This window comes from Macaca thibetana, chromosome 18, assembly GCF_024542745.1.
Source record: "Macaca thibetana thibetana isolate TM-01 chromosome 18, ASM2454274v1, whole genome shotgun sequence".
NCBI classification, from domain to species: Eukaryota; Metazoa; Chordata; class Mammalia; order Primates; family Cercopithecidae; genus Macaca; species Macaca thibetana.
This window is the reverse complement of record NC_065595.1, coordinates 18,036,789-18,052,500: the sequence shown is the minus strand read 5'-3', so window position 1 is coordinate 18,052,500 and position 15,712 is coordinate 18,036,789. Positions and strand designations below refer to the sequence as shown.

Genomic DNA, 15,712 nt, shown 5'->3' with positions numbered 1-15,712 from the left:
CCTCCCGGGTTCAAGCGATTTTCCTGCCTCAGGCTCCCGAGTACCTGGGACTATAGGCACACGCCACCACGCCCGGATAATTTTTGTATTTTTAGTAGAGATGGGGTTACACCATATTGGTCAGGCTGGTCTCGTACTCCTGACCTCGTATCCGCCCGCCTCGGCCTCCTAAAGTGCTGGGATTACAGGCGTGAGCCACCACGCCCGACCCACTGTGGTTTTTATATGCATTCCTTTAATGGCTAATCATGCTGAACAACTTTTCATTGGCTTATTTGCCATCTGTATATCTTCTTCAGGTGTTTTGCTCACTTTCTAATTAAATTTTTTTTACTGTTTAGTTTTGTGCATTCTTTATATATTCTAGATACCAGTCTTTTTTCAGATACCTGGTTTGTAAATATTTTCTCCCAGTATGTAACCTATGTTCTCACACTCTTAGCAGGGTCTTTCACAGAGCAAAAACTTATAATTCTGAAGAAGTCCAGTTTATCACTTTTTCCTTTTATGGGTTACAATTTTGATGTCAAGCCTAACTCTTTGCCTAACCCAAATCCCAAGGATTTGCTCTATTTTTTTCCTAGAAGTTTAAATCTGTGGTCCACTTTGAGTTAATTTTTGAATAAAGTGTGAGGTTTTGGTAGAGATTTGTGACTTGTTTTTAAGAAATAATTGTTTTTCTAACCATTGGTTTGAAATAAAGACATGTAACTCAATAGTTCACATATGCAGATATATACCACAAGTCAGACCGATGATATCTTACTGAAGTATAATTTCATTCAGACACATAATAAAGTGTGTTAATCTGATTAAGAGTTTGTAGAGAATGCAATGGCCATCCAGTACAACCTTCTACTTAAAGCATGAATTCCCAAAGTATCAATCCCAATAAAGGCATTGTCTAGCACTAGTTTTAGTGGTTGCAGCAACAGAATCCACTCCATTTTCACAGCTCCAATTACTGCAGAGTTCTTCTGTGATTCAAAGCACAACAATAATTCTACCCTATGGACCCAGTTCTTCTGGAATAGAAAAATAATAAATACAATTCAAAAGACCTTTAGAATAAGTGTGGTGGCTCACGCCTGTAATCCCAGCACTTTGGGAGGCTGAGGTGGGAGGATCGCTTGAGGCCAGGAGTTCAAGACCAGTCTGGCCAACATGGTGAAACCCCGGCTCTACTAAAAATAGAAAAACTAGCCAGGCATGGTGGCACATGCCTGTAAGCCTAGCTACTACAGAGGTTGAGGCACGAGAATCGATTGAATCTGGGAGGTGGAGGTTGCAATGAGGTCACACCACTGCATTCCAGCCTGGGTGACACAGTGAGACTCTGCCTCAAAATAAAACCCCAAGAAAACAAAACAAACAAACAAATGAACAAAAAGACCTTTAAAAAACCTTTACATACCTTTTTCAAAAAGTTTTGAGTTTTTAGAAATATTATTTTTATTTTTCTAAAGAAAATTATATTACTGTGTGACACAGATGATGTTCTGGGATACTTGTGAAATTAAGACACATCTGATTAAGTTATTTATTGTCTTCTCAGTCTCAGTTTCCTTATCTATAAAATGGTTGTAATAATATCTATATTTCCTAGTATCATTGGAAAAATTAAGTCAGGTAATATGTGGAAAGTACCTAATACAGTGCCTGACATATGGTATTTGCCTAGTAAATATTGGTTTCATTCTCATTCCTTAAACAAAAGCTTTAAATGAAATTAAAGATATAATCTCTCCCCTTACGGAGTTCACAAGGTGTGTATTAGCTAGAGTTGCCATAACAAAGTACCACAAATTGAGTGGCTTAAACAACATACATTTCCTCATAGTTCTGGAGGCTGGAAGTCCACGATCAGTGTGTGAGCAGGGTCGGTTTTATTTGAGGTCTCTTTCCTTAGATTGTAAATGGCCATATTCTCCCTTAGGTTCACATGTCATCTCTTCTGTGTTTGACTGTGTCTTAATCTTTTCCCCTTATAAAGACATCAGTCATATTGGACTAGGACCCACTCATATCACCTCATTTTACCCTAGTTACCTATTGAAAGGTCCTGTCTCCAAATTCAGTCATATTCTGAGGTACTTGGGGGTCAGGACTTCAACATAAGAATTTTAGGGGACACAAATCAGCCTCTAACTGGGTGTGAAACACAAAAGTAAGAAACAATTTTATCAGCCACAGTCTGAGTTACCTAACTTAGCCAGAAATTTGAGGGTGGAAGGATTCTGGAGAGTGGAGCAGTTGGGTAAAAAAAGTTTAACAGAGAATAAGATCCCTGAACTAAGTCTTAATTAAAAAGAAGGAAAAAGATTTTCCAGAGCCAATCTTCATATTCTTGAACCATTTTGTGGAAACTGAAGAACCCAGAAGTAAGCCTGCTCAGGGTCACACAGCTAGTAACGGTAAGTCATAGACTTATAAAGCAAGTCTGGCCCCAGAGCCCGTGCTCCAAACCATTACGCACACTGCCTCCCCATGGCTCCACTGACTCTCAGAGGCCTTCAGCATCTTCATCACGTTCCTGTGAATGTGTCCCCGGTTCCCTTGTTTATTCATATGCTGCCCAAATGCAAAGGCATAAATATAACACACTATTCAATATTCAAGGTGATCTAATTTTAAGAAGGATAGGGTTATCATTCCCTTGCTGTGAATACAATAATTTTATTAAAGGCAGGTTAGTTATATGGTATTATTTGATCTCCAAGATGTTTTGAAGCTACTGTGTACCTAGATCCTATGAGTTTCCTCATAAATACATTTTTATTCAAGAAATAAATACCTGCTATTGAGTTTTTATCCAATTGATAATAAATATTACTTATCATCCCCATCGAGCCACTGTGATTGTTCACTTGCAAGACCCTTAACTGATCTCCCTGCTCTTATTCTTGTCCTCCTAAAGTTATTATCCATGCAACAGACAGAACAGCCTTCAAAACCTACCAAAGGCTTCTTGCCACAACTGAATAATACTGAAGTCCTATCTGTGGCCTAAGTGGCCCCTTATGTTCTGCCCCTGCCAACCTCTTCAACTTTATTTCCTACAATTCTCCTGCTAGCGCAGTCTGCTTAAGGCTACCTTTCTTGCTGTTCTCCAAATACACCAAGCATGTCTTCAACTCATGCCCTTTGTACGTTTCACTCCTTCCACCTGAGTGAACCATGAAACTATGTGAGTAAACACTATGTTCAGGTTTTTGCATAAATTGCTTCTCCTTAGAGAGGTCTCCCTGGACCACTTCATTTTTTCCCCTGACATTTAACACTACTTAAAATTTTGTTATGACGCATTTTATTTTCTTTGTCTCCCCAGGTAGACAGTAAGCTCTGTTCACCAAATGTAACACCAGCGGCTAGTACAGTGCCCGGTATATTATACAAACTCAAATCCTATGTGCTGAATGAATAGTAGGAGTAATTAGCATAAACTAAAACTGAAAATGGCTAATGCTACACATTGTGAAATTTGCTTTAGATTTAAGACTGACTTAAGAACCTTTTCCTTTTGATTTCATAAAACACAAAAAATCTGATCCACGAAAAATTAGACCTGGTAGAAACAACACCAAATAACATTGTAGAAGGCTAAAACCACACAGAATAAAATCTGTAACTAACAAAATAATGATGGAAGAAGCAAATCTTAACAATAATCAGATCTGTAATATCTAATCTAGGTGAATGAGACCTGGTAGATATGATAACTATAGAAGGAAAAAAAAAAAAACACTGGGAGGAGCTGATATCCAGAGACTTTAAAATAAACAAAAACAACCCAAAATTTTTCTGAAAATTAATAAAAATAATTTTAATAAATTAAAAATCAAAATAGAAATACTTAAAAGTAATTTACTTCTACTTCATATTGATTTAAAAATTAAGCTGATTTAATAGAGTGCCCATAGGAAAACACTTTCCCAATAAAAGTTATTCAATATTATAATAATTCTGATTCAAATCTAGATTCCTAAATATGCGAGCATAACATTTTAGAGATAAAAACACCCATTAGAACAAAATGATATATTCAAAATCGGAGTAAAATTATTTTCACTTCAATTAATACAGGGCATGAGAAAACTAGCTTTTTGGCTGCTAGATCACATTGTTGACAACTGCTATTTCCAAGTTGTTTTTTTTTCCCCCAATTCCTGCCGGGTAGCCATGGCTCTTGTAGAGTTGAGTATTTAATCAAACACAGAACTGAAAAATCATCCCTTTCAGATCTTATATGGTTGGTTGTTGAATACTTCTGTAATACTAAAACTTGTTTCTCTTTCTCAGCGGACTTCTAATTTCTCTCATGCTTTGCTGCATTCTGAAGGTGACAAAGGTCTTCATGGTCCATGTCATCTCAAACTGTGAAATGAACTGGCCACAACTGTGACACTTTTGGCAGGCTGTTTCACACCCCCACACCTCCCTTTTCCCTGACCCCCTTCCGGTTTACAATGAATGTGTGCCAGACAGAGTTCTGGCCATAGAGACACAGTCAGAAATCTGCTACATGGGGCCTTTGGGAAAGACACTGCTACCCTGACAGAAAAGGAGAATCAGCTGACCTATGTCCTTGCCTTTTTCCTCATTAGTCCTTTTCCCTTGTTCCTGTCTGGATGGCAGATGAGATATGATGGCAGATGGAGGCATGATGAGAAAAACACGAGGGTAAAAGCAACAATCTAAGAATCTTCCATTCTTAGGAACACAGAAAAGCAGGGTTGCTGATGGCATCACAGAGTTGTGGGCTGCCAACCTCCAGACTCCATGTGACATGAGGACATAAATCTCTATTTCTCTTAGCTACTGTTAGATTTTCATTGCTTACATCCATAAGCATTCTTAATGGATAAGCTATCAGGTAATCTTCATGCACAGCTACTACCTTTTTGTGGTCTCTACCCAAAATTTACAAGGTTTTGTTGATGAACCCAATTATTAAGACTGAACACTAGATAAATTATTAATAATTAGAAAAGTAAATTTTAAAGTCATGCAAAAAAATGTTAATCCAACTTTTCTACTTCACTTTTGTTCCATACACATTTTAAGGAGTGAGTCGGAAGAGAAGAAGAATCATTTCACTGGTTTGTTATATTGAACTCGTCCTTGGCATTATAGATATAATAAATAAATAAGTCATTAGTATATATCTCCACCCCCATCTTAACCGTAGGCTTCCAACAGTTGTAAGAAAATGATTAGCAACATAAATAAAAAGACTGTAAAAAGGTCACAGAAAGGAGAGATGTTATCAGTGATTATTTGGTAAGTGCTACGGCAGTGAGGGTGGCTGGACTTCGGCTTGTGTGATGGATCAAATAAAGAAAACAGGATGAGAAGCTAATTTTCAATAGGAAGAAAAGGCATCGCTGGGATCAATGTGTGACATTAAATTTGATGAGTCAGTGTGATATCCAGGAAGAAATGTCAGTGACTTCTGAGTTTAAAGGTCAAAAGAGACCTTTCTGAGCCACCTTTGCCTCAGTTCTCTCCTGCTGTGTTTTGTTTTTCATTGTACTAGTTTCTAGATAGCATTACTATACACACGTACAAATATAAGAATACATACACACATACACTTTGGTGTGCCTTCTATTTCTTATTCCACATGTCCCCAGCTCTTCTTATTTAAACCTTAATTAAAATCCCTTCTAAAAATCTTATCCACCAACAAAGATGCAGGAAAGTACATGTCATTCACCAGTTTTTATTGCATCTAAGTAAATATCTCTTATGTGATATTGACAAGGCATAAATACTCTCAATATTAAATTCATGTAAATATCCTGCAAAAATATACTAAAACTAGAAATGAGATTTCTAGTATTCTTAAGCAGTGGAAGAAAAACTTTTTTCTTTATGGCATATGCATAATACTATGTTAAACCCAGTTCTAGCTTATACTCATCAAGAAAAACATGCAAATTTATGCTAATATTAGTTATTTCTTTCAGCATTGAGTATGCTAGTTTGATTCAAGAATAACAAAACTGCTAAGCTTCATATTTATATCAAGTATTTTCCAGAGTCCCTGTGCTGATAAGGCAATTTTATTGGTTAAAAAAAGCAAATAGTTGAGTTGACAGCTTTTCTTCCACAGTCTTGATTGCTTAAGACGGACTGCTCCAGAAATTCCTCAAAACTCAGAAAGAATACTTCCCACTCCATTTGTCAGATGTGTAGAAATCATAACTGAGAAACTAAGTATATTTTTGATACTTAGAAAAGTTAATTTTAAGTCATGGAAAATGAAACAATGTTCACACATTTATCTAATAACATATTTAAGAAATAAACCAAAATAAGTTAGAGTATCTTTTGCTTTTTGTAGGCACAGTTACAATAAGTAATTAACTACAATAATTTAACATTTATGTTTTACTGTTTTCTAGGGAGGTTCTTCACTAGCTTGAATAATATTCTAATAACATTTTATTGCTGAGAAAGCAAGCTTGTCTGCTAGAGGCCCTAATCAACTAATTTCCTCTAATGAGTTGCAACACTGACTAAACGGGTGAACATTTTCTCATTTGTGTAATAAACAATCTACGTTACAGTGTCTTAATAGCAATCACATGAAATGTCTTCAAATGTTTACTCTCATCTCCTAAAAATAGGCAAATCAAATGTTTCTTAAACGAATTCATCTTACCTTTTTGACGATAACTGAGTAGTCAACTGAACCGCTTCGAAAGCACACATAACAAGAACAAAGGGGATTAAAATCTATAAAAGAACAATAAATGATGCCATGAATAACTGAAGCATTTGAGACACTTTTTGAAAAAACTACTATTTCTGCTTACAGAAATATTTTCAATTTCTCAAGTAACTTTTATATATACTAGTGAAAAGCAAACACTGAAATAAAAGCATGATACCAATGGCACATAGAACAGTGATGAAACTGACTTAAAAACCTACATTAATAAGCTATACAATGTAAAAGACAGCAAACATCAATACATATTCCAAATAAAAGCCTATTACAAATTTTGTTCCATTTAGTGTATTCTAATAATTAACAACAAGGTTCAAAAGATTCCAAGAGGGTGTGAAAAACACAGAATGCCCAAATCAAATAAATTATATAACCTGATAATTTGATTCACAGATCCTTAAACCCATCTGGTTATTTAAAACTATAACATCATAAACATGATTCAGCTTCTCAATCATTGCTTTTTGTTTTTTTAAAAAAATACATTTATTTATGATTATAAAATTCACACTCATTATAACAAATTTGAAAAAAAATTATAAAACATATGAAATAAAGCCATAGCAAAATTTATGCTGGTTGAAAATCCATAATCCAGAGTGAATACTGTTAATATCTTGAGGTATTGCTTTCCAATTATCAATTTTGAAAAAATATATAACTTGATGTTTCAAAAAAGGGGGAGATATGGAAAATAAATGATGTTCAAGACTGCATAAAGTTATTTTTCAAGTGAAGGACATATGGATAAAATAGAATTCAGCAGGGCCCTCACTTCTAGACACATCAGTCAACAAAAGTCATCAAGTGTATTATGTCATTAAAGCTTACTGCTTTGTGCTAGAGACTAAGAACCCAGCATTTTAATATGAGCTTTGTTTTTCTCTTCCTCCCTCCCTTCCTTCCTTCCTTCCTTCCTTCCTTCCTTCCTTCCTTCCTTCCTTCCTTTCTTCTTTCCTTCCTTCCTTCCTTCCTTCCTTCCTTCCTTCCTTCCTTCCTTCCTTTCTTGTTTTTAATTAAAGGTCCATGGTCTTTAATAAATTGGGAAAAAAAAGTCACCATTTTAAAAATGTGAATGAAAATTAAGGAAATAGCAACATGTTTTAAAATAACTCAGTAGAAAACAGGACATGAGAAAATGAACATCTTTTTAACATTTCTTAAACTTCCATTTGTATTAGTGTAGTAACAAAAAGTAGACATTAATCCTATTAAGATGACACCTTTAATCATTTTTATTTATAAATCTGAACATTAGGTAATCGGATTTTAGGCAAGTATCAGCTTAGTTTATTTAAACAAATATATACTAAATAAAATGTGTCAGGCATTATGGTAAAGGGAATAAAACAAGCATAATTACCTTAGAGAAGAAGAACAAGAATTACATTATAATGAAGAATCTGAACCCCTGGAAAGCTGAAAATTGTCATTATCTTTGTATTGTCAGCACCCAGCTAGTATCTAGCACATCACTGAATATAGCAGAAAATGACATTTGTTGAATGACTCGATCAATTCTAGGTACATGGATTATGAGAAAAGATTATGTTGGCAATCTCATAGGTAGAGAACATGGGTTCAGGGAACCTTATACTCTTTAGCAGCACTGCAGTTTGATCCATAGCTTCCCACAGGCTTTAATCACATCTGATAAGATCCTCTCAAATTAACAGTTGAATCCCTACTCTTTTGAAGTCCAATGCACTTATGAGTAAAGCAAAAAGATTAACTGTGGTTTGGAGTAAGGGATAGAGGGTCTCACCTCCAATTTAGCAGCGCCAACTATGAAAGGATATCTTCTTTCCATTGCTACTTAACTCTGTTGAAATGACTTGATAATCTTAATTAATCAATAGCTTAATACAAATAACAAAATAAGAAAACTAACCTTCCACATCATCAGGGCTCCCATCATGAAAGGACTGAACACAGTCAGAAAGCAATAGACAGAGGCAAGATCAAAGCTAGGGAATTATAACAAGGAAAAAGGATTTAGAATTCACTCTGTAAGTTTAAAAGAATGTTCTTCTAAAAAGATGTTTAAACTAATTCTCTGAAATCTACTTACTAAAACATAAGCAAACATCATATTATGAAGCCACTAAAATGAACGCAGTAGATCTGAATGTGCCAATACATACCAATCTCCAAAATATATCATTCAGTATGAAAAGAAAGGCTGGGTGCCGTGGCTCATGCCTGTAATCTCAGCACTTTGGGAGGCCGAGGTGGGTGGATCACCTGAGGTCAGCAGTTTGAGACCAGCCTGACCAACATGATGAAATCCCATCTCCACTAAAAATACAAAAATTAGCCAGGCATGGTGGTGGGCGCCTATAATCCTAGCTATTCGGGAGGCTGAGGCATGAGAATTGCTTGAACCTGGGAGGCGGAGGCTGCAGTGAGCCGAGATCACACCGCTGCACTCCAGTCTGGGCAACAGAGTGAGACTTTGTCTCAAAAAAAAAAAAAAAAAAAAAAAAAAAAAAAAAAAAAAAAAGGTAAGGTACAGAACAAAAGGTATAGAAGTCTCAGGTTGCATTATTTTTTGGTTATACATATGCCACTTTCATTTAAAATTACCTGTTAATAGAAGCTATATTTCCAGTTCCAAAAAATGCTGTCACTAAGAAGAAAACCTAAAGGAAGTCAAGGAAATGGCAAAACAACTCAGATTTCACACAAATTTCCTTTTCATTTAGAAAAGATATGCTAATTTTACCTTGAGAGTAATTTGCTTTTTTACTTGCATATTGACCATGAATTGTTTTCAGTGAACATTCCATTATATCTCCTTGTCAATGCATTTTAAAACAGCCAGACTGAAGAGGGAGTGTACTGAGAATAATGAGGCCTGAGAGGTCATCCTCACTCAGTCCCTAGTAACCTTAGGAAGGTTATTTTCCTCTTCCCTAACATGAGCAAGGTGGACCATATCTGTAGTTGGCTGCTAGTGATTTTTTTCAAAAGGAAAACGTGGATCTAGGGTATAACATAGACATTTTCAGCTGAAAGACACGGTTATAGTCTATATATGCTTGCTGTAAACCCACCACATGTTAAACACATGCTAGACTGCTTGAAAGGCTCAGGAAGAAACAAGATATCATGTTTTAAAATAATTCAATAGAGAATGACACATGAAAAAACACTGAACATCTTTTTGACATTTCTTAAACTTACATTTGTATTAGTAAAGCAATAAACATTGATATCAACCTTAGTGTCAAGAACTTACTGCTAGCAAAGCACTTAAAATGGTGCCTAGCCCACTGAAAGGGCTTGGTAAGTGTTAGCTCTTTTATTACTATAGATACCCACAAAAAATGGTGAAGCAACACTGAAGAGGAAGTATGAATCATGACAATCTTCAGTGAAAAAGAGGCATTTGAGTTGGTGAGTTGAGCCTTAAATGTATTCATGGATTCAGTGATTCAACCAATCATCTAACCAACCGATGTTTATTGTCTAGTATATGTCAGAGATAGAGATAGGCACTAAGAATATAAACATAAACAAAATAGTCTCAAAATACTCCAATGGTGACTAAGATATGACAGAAATAGAGGAGAGACATTTTAAGGTAAAGAGCAGTGAGAAAAAAATGACACCGCCAAGAAAGAGTAAAAAGGTTTGATAGATAGGAACTTAGACTTTATTGAAGGATATGGTGAAAGATGAAGCAAGAAATATAGATTAGTGGCATGTTAATAAAAAGCCTGAACTTGGCCGGGAGTTGTGGCTCACGCCTGTCATGTAATCCCAGCACTTAGGGAGGCCGAGGCAGGTGGATCGCGAGGTCAAGAGATTGAGACCATCCTGGCCAACATGGTGAAACCCCATCTCTACTAAAAATACAAAAATTAGCCGGGCATGGTGGCGCATGCCTATAGTCCCAGCTACTCAGGAGGCTGAGGCAGGAGAATCACTTGAACCTGGGAGGCGGAGGTTGCAGTGAGCCGAGATCATGCCATTGCACTCCAGCCTGGCGACAGGGTGAGACTCCATTTTTTGTTGCTGTTGTTGTTGTTGTTGTTTTTAAAGAAAGCCTGAACTTCATTGTGGATACAGTGAAGAGTAGAAAATCTTTTAGGCTGGTGTTAGAATCAAGAAACACCAGTAACTGTGTGATATTCAGATAAGGGAGACAAATAATTGGAGGCAGAAAATTCAAGTAGGGAGCAATTTTGGTAGTCCATATCAGAGATAAGGAAGTGTGAACTGATGCAGTGGGAATGAAGATCAAGAGTGAAGGGAGCCACAGGGACTTTAGAAGTGGACAAGGAGCAGTTAAATATGACAACAAGTTGGACGTCTTGGGGACAGGGAGTATGGTGATGCCATTAAATGAGATAAGGCCTGCCAGAGAGAGTGACTTTGAAGAGGAGTGGCAGTTGTTAATCAGTTTGGGACACATATTTGGTGATGCCCAGCAGAATGTTAGACATGTGGTCCTTCAGGTCACGAGAGAGGTCAAGTTTGGAAAAACAGATCTTAGAATTGTTTGCAAAGAAGTGTCCACCAAAGTTACAGGAAAATATGGCATAAACCAGGCACAATAAGAGAAGGTGGAGCATGGAGAAAAAAATATGGCTGAAGATCAGGCAAAGGAAGCAATTATAGAGAAGAATAGAAATGATATAAAAATCTTAGAAGAAAACTTGTACTGTGTCCTGGATGTGAAGGGAAAAGAAAGAGAAAACAAAGACTTGAATGTTAAAGTGTGGTCAGGTAAACTGAATAGATTTGAGGGATCAGGAAGCCCCTGCAGACCACTGACAGTACAACTTCGGCAGAGACATCTGACAAATACTGATAGAGCACTACTATGTGTCAGGCATTGTTAGAGGTCTGTGGACACGGTATATACATGGAGAGAAAATAATGGCAGCAACTATAAATTTTTCTTTCAAAAAATTAAACAGAAAGGACAAGATGAAATTATAATTTAGGGAAATGCAAGGATCAATGGGTAAAGTGCTTTATTAGTATTAGCTGATTGGAAAGAACCTGTAGAGAGAGAAAGAAAGCAAAACAGAGTGAAAGCAAGAGACAGAGAGGATGGAATATTTATTTTCTGTACCTGAGAGGTCTAGACTGTGCACCATGGACAGCTCAAAGGAAATGCCTCCAATACTTACAAGCCATGTATCTGATAAGGGGCTAGTATCCAAAACATACAAGGAACTCCTACAGCTAGCAAAAGTAAAATAGTCACACTTAGAAAAAGAGAGTAGAATGATGGTTGCCGAGGGATGAGAGGAGGGGGGAAAGGGGAAATGTTGGTGAAAGGGTATGAAGTTTCAGTTGTGCAAGATGAATAAGGTCTAGAGATGAAATGTACAGCATGGTGACTATAGTCAGTAATATTGTACTGTATACTTGAAATATGCTAAGAGAGTTGATCTTAAGTGTTCTCACTGCAAAAACAAAGCAAAAACAGTATGTGAGGCAATAGATACGATGATTAGCTTGATTGTGGTGATTATTTTACAATGTATACATATATCAAAACATCAAAATATACACCTTAAATATATACAATTTTTGTCAATTATACTTCAATAAAGCTGAATAAAATAAAATAAAGGAAATACATCCCTATGATTTCTTGCAGCTAGTCAGTGAGCCTTTCCAAACTAAGACTTTCCTCTGCCATACTGTCTTTCAAACTTCTGCTACTAACAACTTTCACAACATTGCCTCTGAGGTGATCCAAAAACCTTTGTGAGACAGATGTTATGTAATATGAGTTTAGAATAAAATGCACATAAAAAGATATGAACTCATAATTGTGCTTTCTTCCAGGATGAGAGAAATTAGATTGAAGTTGGGAGTTGAAAGACTTTAGCTTTAGCTCTAATGTTTTAATTTCTTAAAAACACATTTTTAAAAAAACATATGTGACAAAATACTAATGGCTAATATCTTGAATAGCAGGAACATATATACATACGTATCATTCTTGATACTTTTCTATAGTTCAAAAAATGTTTTTATATGAATTACATGAGAAAACTATAGTTCAGGGAGGTTAAACTACTTAATACCACTATTAAGTGATGGGCAGAAACACCTTCCATGTCTTCTTACTCCATTAAGTGGGAGTCGCAGCTCTTTAAACCAAAGTCTCAACAAAGGATACAAGGAAAAAGGCCCTACGGATGTCATCCAGATACAGCTGTCGAAACTGAGTTATATCAGTATTATAAGAGAACTGGATACTGGTAAGCTGTGAGATAATAAGAAAAATATTAATGCACAATAACAGTTGACTTATTTCTATATTTGAAGGCAAACTCACAATGGCTAAGTTACAATGGCTAGAAACACGCCCTGTGTTGACAAAAAAATAAAAAACAATAAATCTTTCCCTAGGGTTTAATTACACCTTAATAAAATCTGTCAAAAGGTAAAATAATATATAGAATACAGTTGTAGTGTTGCTATATGTGTAACAAAAGTGAGAGCTGAGCTTTTTCTTATCTTATATAAATGCTTCATTTTAAAATTACTATAAAAATTCTTCCCTTTTCAAAGACTAATTTCTCCGAGTGTCCTCATCATCTTAAACCTAGATATGGTATCATATTAAAAGGCATGGTAAAATTAAACGTTTGTTTATTTGTCCCTCTATTAATTCTATTCGCAGAGAAATTTTCTTTCTGTAAAAAAGCAACATATTCCTGTCTTTGGTAGAACAGAAAGCCACTCAATATAACAAGGTGAGTGCACTCTTGCTTAAACACCTTCCACAAATAGAACACTAATGGGTGAATTTAAAGGTAGACTTTCCCCACTCCTACTTCCCATGTAATTTTCTAGTAAGTTCTTGGGATGTTTTAATACTCTTTTCTAGAAAGAGATACATTTGCTTTCAGTTAAAAACATAGAATTTAAAAAGTAACACAATAATCCTCAGCCTGATGAAATATTTAATATTAAGGCTAATCTCTGAGTATTTACATGAATCTGCTCAAAACTGCTTTTCATGTATTATTTTAATATTCAAGGACTAAAAGTTTAAAACCAGTAATTATTAAATATGCCTCAATAAAGTTTCTTCTTTATTGAAATTAATCATTCTGAATTATCAATAACAATTTACAAACTCAATTGGAGCCAGATAAGGATGGATCAACTATGAAGGTATTTTCTGTAATATTCATTTTATGTGACCTTAGTAAAATTGTAAATAATCTATCACCAATTTCTCAGAATTACCATCAGCTCTAAATATAGACAAGAAACATCAATTTAATTCTATAGCCCACCATGATAAAGGTATCCTTAAAAATTGGTTGGACTTTAGCCAACTCAAAGTATTATGTGTTGCATAAACAGTCTAAGATTTGGACTGAGGCCACAGTCATTAAGGCAGCAGAATAAGCAATCTGTATTAGGATGACCAGAAAGAGAAAAACAATAATAGAAACTTAAATGTCACCTTATAATCAAATTCATAAATTGACTTGTGACAACACAACAATTCTTCTAAGATAAATTGACAGAAGGAAAAATTGGATGTGAAATATGAAAAAAAAGTAAAAAGCATTCTTTTCTCTATTCTTTCACTTATATTGACATTTTTTAAAATCAATGATTCTCAAGTAATCACTAAGAAAAGCCCAACCTACACAACAACAAAATTGTGCTTTTCTGTGATAAGTAAAAAATCTTCCTTACCAATTATTAACTTAATTAATGCCAAACAACCAAAACTTTTTAACACTAAAATTTTAAGGAGAAAGAATTTTTGAAATAACATTGCAACTTTCTTTTAGGATAGAGACTAATAGTCTCAAATAAAAACAACAATGACTTTGACCAGTTACCTTTTGTTTACAGCAAACACCAGATTGTTGTAGAGTTTCTTGTTCTATGTTTATCCAGACAAACATCAAACAAGACAATACTAGTGGAAAGACAGCTTCATACCTAACAGGTGGGGAAAGGTAGAAATGAAAAGGAAAAAACAGTAAAATAAGTAAAAATGCAAATTTACACTGAGGTCTTTCTCAAAATTAAAATAATTTGATAATATTTCTAAGTCACAGTATTACAAAACTTAAATTTTCTAGGCTTTCCAGAAGAAGAAAGTAGGAAACTAATATTTAAATTTTAACCCCAACATCATCTTTTTTGAGTGACATGAAATCTTGAGATAATTATGTGTTTAAAATAATAGAAATATATAAAAGTCATTCATAAAGCAAATGACAGATACACATAAAAGAGAAAGAAGGCATGAAGACAAAGGTAAAAAGATAATTCTTGAGGTAAAATTATTAACATACATAGAAGAGGAAGAAGAACACTCTAAATTTTCAAAAAAATGGGTGAAACAAGAACACAAACATGAAAATTGTTTGACCTTATTGATAACATATGGAAATTAAAACAATGGTGATATATCATATTTGCCAATATTAAAACAACAGTGTTAGCCGGGCATGGTGGCTCATGCCTGTAATCCCAGCACTTTGGCAGGCCAGGGCAGGCAGATCACGAGGTCAGGAGTTCGAGACCAGTCTGGCCAGCATAGTGAAACCCTGTCTCTACTAAAAATACAAAAAATTAGCCGGATGTGGTTGTGTGCGCCTGTAATCCCAGCTACTCAGGAGACTGAGGCAGGAGAATCTTCTTTGAGAAGATTCTGTCTCAAAAACAAAACAGTGTTGATAAGAGGGCAATGAAAAAGGAACTCTCATATGCTCTCTATGGGAATATACACTTTCTGGAAGACCATCTGATACTATGTATTAGAATCTCAAAAATATTCATATACTATAATGCAATAAGGCCATTTCTAAAAGTTTACCCTGAGAAAATAATCAGACATGTGCTACAATTTCCATGATAAAGATATCTGTTGTAACACTGGTTACAGAAGGGGGAAACAGAAAACAACCTACATGTCCACAGGGGAATGATTAAATGCGTGGTACACCTACAGGCTGGAGTGTAAAATGG

The 15,712-nt window shown here is 35.3% G+C and overlaps 1 protein-coding gene across 7 annotated transcripts in view; it reads right to left on the bottom strand.

Moving 5' to 3' along the window:
• The window catches only part of PIGN (phosphatidylinositol glycan anchor biosynthesis class N), a 150,239-nt gene that overhangs the window by 27,023 nt on the left and 107,504 nt on the right, over window positions 1–15,712 (bottom strand). For all 7 annotated transcript variants that reach the window (XR_007721317.1, XM_050768140.1, XM_050768137.1 and 4 more), the window contains 5 exons: window positions 14,575–14,677; window positions 12,885–12,971; window positions 9,323–9,378; window positions 8,628–8,703; window positions 6,668–6,741 (listed from right to left, as the gene is read on the bottom strand). Coding sequence is in view for 6 of the 7 variants with exons in the window: in XM_050768140.1 (XP_050624097.1) it covers window positions 6,668–6,741; window positions 8,628–8,703; window positions 9,323–9,378; window positions 12,885–12,971; window positions 14,575–14,677 (396 nt within the window). In the remaining variant the exon portion in view is untranslated. The remainder of the gene's footprint in view (window positions 1–6,667; window positions 6,742–8,627; window positions 8,704–9,322; window positions 9,379–12,884; window positions 12,972–14,574; window positions 14,678–15,712) is intronic.